At 31.7% G+C, this 5,908-nt stretch overlaps 1 protein-coding gene across 1 annotated transcript; it reads right to left on the bottom strand.

Moving 5' to 3' along the window:
- Positions 1-214: 214 nt before the first annotated feature.
- On the bottom strand, positions 215-5,221 carry LOC124543886 (circadian clock-controlled protein daywake-like). Its single transcript, XM_047122206.1, has 4 exons — positions 4,965-5,221; positions 1,465-1,589; positions 862-1,014; positions 215-363 (listed from the first exon to the last, which is right to left on the bottom strand). The coding sequence occupies exons 1-4, from the start codon at positions 5,219-5,221 to the stop codon at positions 215-217; spliced, it is 684 nt and encodes a 227-aa protein (XP_046978162.1).
- Positions 5,222-5,908: the final 687 nt, after the last annotated feature.

Here is a 5,908-nt window from a genome sequence, read left to right as displayed (position 1 = left end):
TCATAAATTTGAGGAATACATTATCTATATAACGTTGGCAGTACTGTGCCACTGATTTCACAGATATGTGTAAATCGGCCATCTTCAATTTTGATTGATGCTTGGCACTACTTGCAAAATGTTTATGTTTATATAGTGGTATACTAGAGAAATAACTATACACTTAGTTTGTATGATTTATTTATTCATTCAGTAGATAGATATGTCCATCGAATTAAAGAACCAACTGTCTGATCGGTACTTTATCGAAGAATTTAATAGTTTCGTCAACTATTTGCGATACTATGGTGTTCACAATCGGAGGTGCCACCTCTTGAAATATGTCCTTCCAATTTGTGTTAGCAAACTCGTGTACCGGATCAGCTGTAAAAAAAATGTATATTTATTGTTTTACTTATTTTCAATCACGTGAGGTAGCTATAACCGGGTCAAAATATATGTGGATCTGGTGTTGATGACGCCATATCGGCATAAACTTTACTGAGGCAATAGAAAAGGAAGTCGAGCGAAGAAATGAGAAGGTTTTGCATTCCGACGGTGTCCACAGATATTGTGACCTGTTTATAGTTAGATCATTGACACCGAACTGCAATGGAGTGACTCTATTTTAAGATATATTTGTTGCCGAAAATATTTCTATTATTATATAAATATATGTCCTTACAATTAGGTACCAATATTTGTCAGGCCTTCAATTTGCAAAAGAGCAATACATTGTACTGGTGTTTCAATGAATGAGCGGGTGAATAAAAGCAGTAAAAATCTTGACATTACAATTAGATTAAGTAATTTTTAGCTCCAAGACCGATATATCACTTTCGTTTGCCTAAGTACGTCGCAGAACTTGAAAATAATACTCACATAGTTGTCGGTTCCCGTTAAACAAATTCTGGAAATTGAATTGAGCCCGGCCCACGACATCAGCAGTTTGCTTGAAACCTTTCACCTTCCAGTAAAGCTCACCATCAGACTCGACCTCTTCAATATCCAGAACCACTTTTACTATAACGTCCTCTGAAATAAGGAAAGATAATTTAGGATGTAGATAGGCAAATGGTATAAGCACCTCTGCCTACAAATATGGGCACGGTAAGAAATATTGAATTCAATGCACAACGCATAGGTTCTAAGATGATATACGTATGTTTTGTACCCGCAATGGCACGAGCTTACTCATTTGAAAAATAGCAATACGAAGTATCAATACATAGAATAGCTATACAGAATACTACCTATTCAGAGGACTGTTAGTATCACATGTTTAGAACAACATATGGTTGTTATATCATATCAATATATGTAGATATTTTGATTCGATATTTGAGATTAAATATCAGGCGCGCAGCCCATTAAAAATAGTTCAATTTAATCGCTGATTTTGAATTCTTTGTTATTCTTGAGTTGAATTTAATTATAAAACCGATAATTAAGGGTAAAGAATAGTTTCTATAACAATTCACTTACGTATTTTGATTTTATATTTCCCTTGGCCCTCAATGGGTAATACAAGTAGCTTTCCATTTAAAGAATAATAACCAATCAGAGTCACGGAACACTTCAGATCTATTTCTGTTTTGTGGGTGAAACGTCTGAAAAATAAACGGTTATCAAACAAATGAAATGGCACATGAAAAACAAAAAAATTCGAGTTGTTAATGCCTTATAGCCTCAAACCATAGAAACATAGAAGAGTCTGTTGCATTAAATGTGAAAATATATAATAGTTTATTTAATAAACGATGTATAAAAATACAATCAAAAATTTAACAATAAATATTATAAACATATACCGTATACATACTTTTTGCACTTCAATTTTTTATCATATTATCGTCTTTTTGCATTACCCATTTTTTGCTGTTATAAAATGGATTCTTTATAAGCGTTATATGTGTATTATTATATTGAAAATATTAAACCAGTATTAAAATCTGTCCGTTTTGAACTATAGACCAATAATGCTGTGCATTTTCAAAATCGTTGGATAAATTTGTTTTTCATTTTTTTCGATTTAAAATCATGGGTTTATGCACTATTCAGCTAATTTATGAATCTATTGTTATATTAGTTAATATTGTACATAACATTTTAACGGAATCTTTAAATATCAGATAAAAATATATTATCCTTTAAAACTATAAATTTTATATGAGTTGTCAAACAAACAAAATTTTTCACACAGACCACGCCTTTTTTGCTTAATTTTCATAAAAATGTCGTCAGTATTTTAGTATTCTTCAAATCATTTCTATATATATGATGTTACAATTGATGCTTTAATTTGATTGTTGAATATATTAAAAGAAAAACAAGAAACATTATTTTACTTTAGCTTTATCTCCAGACATAATGTATTACTTTAAATTATGTTTCAATAGTAATAGACAACTAACCAGATCTACTACTCTTAACACTCTCACTAACAATGTAGTATACAACAAACACTTATTGGTTTAATGAACCAATTAAACCTATTAAATTAGAAATAAGATTGCAGTTCATTATTTATTTCAAATGGCACATAAACAGGTGGCCACAATTAACAGCTTAATGAGGTATACTATATTTCGCAACTGTTTGCAAAATTTACGTTTTAATTAACAGCTAGGTTTATTTTAAGACTTAAATACTCCATCACCAAAAATATGATGGAATTTTAATTTATTAAATTTTTATTGAATCACATATTTTCTAACAAAACCTAATCAAAATAAATACTTTTATTTAAAACATATAACCTATTCTATTCTACAAAGGCATATTGAAAAGGTGTTACAGCCGTTACAGGTCGCTGATTGAACGGCATCGTCGCTCAGTAAAAAGGCTAGGCTGTAAATTGAATGGCTACTAAAGCTAGCTAGCTTAACATATGCCTTATACGTTGTACCTATTATTTATGTTTAAATTTATTCTTTTTATATTAGTTTTGTGTGCTCTAGTTGGTATTATATTTATATGGGATTGTATACAACAACAGCCTGTAAATTCCCACTGCTGGGCTAAAGGCCTCCTCTCCCTTTGAGAAGAAGGTTTGGAACATATTCCACCACGCTGTTCCAATGCGGGTTGGTGGAATACACAAGTGGCAGAATTTCTATGAAATTTGTCACATGCAGGTTTCCTCACGATGTTTTCCTTCACCTCAGAGCACTAGATGAATTATAAAGACAAATTAAGCACATGAATCAACGGTGCTTGCCTAGGTTTGAACCCGCAATCATCGGGTAAGATGCAAGCATTCTAACCACTGGGCCATCTCGACTCAATGGGATTGTATGATGTATCTGATTTGTGTGTTATTATCTACTGTTCTTAAGGTAACAAAATAGTATAACCTCTTAGATTTCCCAGCATTAGTCAAAGGTAGGAAGAGAATTCAGCCCATCGACATACATATATATTTCAGATGACAGTAATTTGAAACACTTGTAAAATCAGCGTTATCTACTAGTATGATTAAACCTGTGATCTGCTATATAAGTTAAGTTCCATTCGTAACAGCTCATTGTCCTCACTCCTCAGATACTTAACGGTTAATATGCACTTAAAACTTTTGTACATAGAACATTGTAAGGTATACTCGCCTGAATCAACAATGGAACATATTATATAAACAATGAAATAATTTTCCTCATATTTTCTTGCATGGATATACTCTTTAGTATATAGCATTTTTGAAGTACAATATCTAAATACCTATAATTCGTAAAGTAAATTAAATGGCTTCTAAAAAAACCTAATAAAATAATAACTAAAGAGTAAATTATTAAATATACTTTAACAATAATAAAGGCGTGAATAAATATTCAGTTAAGTGGTTTGAAGTAAATAATATTTTTAGGATTTACGGTTACTTAAGTCTATCGAGGTCGCAACGACGGAAGTTTCATTTCAAGATTAGTGTCGACTCAGCATCCATTTAGAGGATTAAGTCGCTGTTGTAAAAAGCAACTTGCAGGAATATTTCTGGTATATATTGTATACTAGTAGAGGCCCACGGCTTGGCTCGCGTTTTGGGGTGTTGGTTGTCATATCTTAGGCAAAAAATAGCCTATATCCTTTCTTGAAGTTAAATTCTCTCTTTCTCATTTATAATATTAATACATATTTACCTATATATGTAAAAGCCATTATCCTCACAGACTGATTATTAGCAACTAACAAGTTATTATATAGGGTTGACTTGCAATTTTTACATTAGGTACGAGCCTTAATTTTATTAATTGCATTAAATTAAAATACCTACGTTATATTACCAAGATAATGATTAAGTAATTATTTTATATACAAACCATGATATAATAAAAAACCGATTAATTTTTTATTTTAAACTAAACAAAAAATAAACGTGACATTGAATAAGTCATTTGGGTTATTTACTTATCAATTCTGAACATCAAACATAAACTATAAATATAAAGAGATTTTAAATTTAGAAGAGACTTTTATTGCTTGCTGTTGAAGGCTTATATTGCTAAATATATTTCTATCTTTCTGTCTTTCTGTCTTTCTATCTTTCTATCTTTCTATCTTTATATCTGTCTATCTTCCTATCTCTCTATCTCCCTATCTCCCTATCTCCCTATCTCCCTATCTCCCTATCTTTCTATCTTTCTATCATTCTATCTTTCTTTCTTTCAATCTTTAACTTTTAACTTAGGATAGGGGCATTTTTTTTGGTTTAATTTTTGTTCAGTACTTTGTCACCACAATAATAAATTTTCTCTTGGAGCTATAGCGAGTTATTTTTAGTTATATGTCAATTGAAGTTAAATAAGTACGAATTTATTGGTTATATTGATAAAAGAGAGGTAAATAAGATGATATACAAATGTGGCTGTTGTTTAACTTAATTATGGTATAAATGCTGTATTCATTTATACAATAATCGTGCCACATTTCACCTCTTAACATTAAAAGTAAAAAAAATCAATTATACAACAAATTAATATAAAAAATCGTACCTCAATTCCAAGACTTTGCAATTCCTTAATCCTCTAACAGTGGTATTTTTGAAGTCCATCTTAAGTCCTGATTGAACTGCTTTAACTTGCTTCATTGCCATCGGGTCCAGTGAACTCATTCCCAGGCTTGGGATCCCAGCGGCTATTATGGGCAGAGCGTACTGGGATGATAACCTCAGGCACGTAGAGTTTGTCGCGTGGCATCGCGCGATAAATGGTGCTAAGGAATAAAAATCTCTTGTCAAATGCGGTTGCATAGATTCATAAAATAATAGATTACGTACAGACAAACATTTAAATTGATTTGACCTTATCCACAGATTAATTATAACATTGATTTAATCTAATTAAACAATATTAATCCAGGTTCAACAGCTTAACAAATGTGTATTACCTACTCAATAACAACAAACAACAACAACAGCCTGTAAATTCCCACTGCTGGGCTAAAGGCCTCCTCTCCCTTTGAGGAGAAGGTTTGGAACATATTCCACCACGCTGTTCCAATGCGGGTTGGTAGAATACAAATGGGGCAGAATTTCTATGAAATTTGTCACATGCAGGTTTCCTCACGATGTTCTCCTTCACCGCTGGGCATGAGATGAATTATAAAGACAAATTAAGCACATGAATCAGCGGTGCTTGCCTCGGTTCGAACCCGCAATCATCGGTTAAGATGCACGAGTTCTAACCACTGGGCCATCTCGACTCTATCTACTCGCTTATTTTTAAATATTATTTCATAATATCGTTAAAATACTTGTTAGTTTTATTACAGCTTAGTATAGGTTAATAAGATCTTTAGGTAATATACCCTTAGAGAATTCAATCGTTAAACAAAATCACTACATAGTATAAAATAAAGTCGCTTTCTCTGTCCCTATATCCCTGTTTATGCTTAAATCTTTAAAACTACGCAACAGTATTTGATGCAATTTTTTTTA

This window comes from Vanessa cardui, chromosome 3 (genome assembly GCF_905220365.1).
Source record: "Vanessa cardui chromosome 3, ilVanCard2.1, whole genome shotgun sequence".
Classification (NCBI taxonomy): Eukaryota; Metazoa; Arthropoda; class Insecta; order Lepidoptera; family Nymphalidae; genus Vanessa; species Vanessa cardui.
The sequence above is the reverse complement of the archived record's forward strand: the minus strand, read 5'-3'. Positions and strand labels throughout refer to the sequence as shown.

Coding starts and splice junctions, on each gene's coding strand:
- LOC124543886 (XM_047122206.1), bottom strand. CDS start 5,221: ATGCAACCGCATTTGACAAGAGATTTTTATTCCTTAGCACCATTTATC. Junction 1,590..4,964: donor TGCAAAGTCTTGGAATTGAG/GTACGATTTTTT, acceptor TTTATTTTTCAG/ACGTTTCACCCACAAAACAG. Junction 364..861: donor TAACGGGAACCGACAACTAT/GTGAGTATTATT, acceptor TTTTTTTTACAG/CTGATCCGGTACACGAGTTT.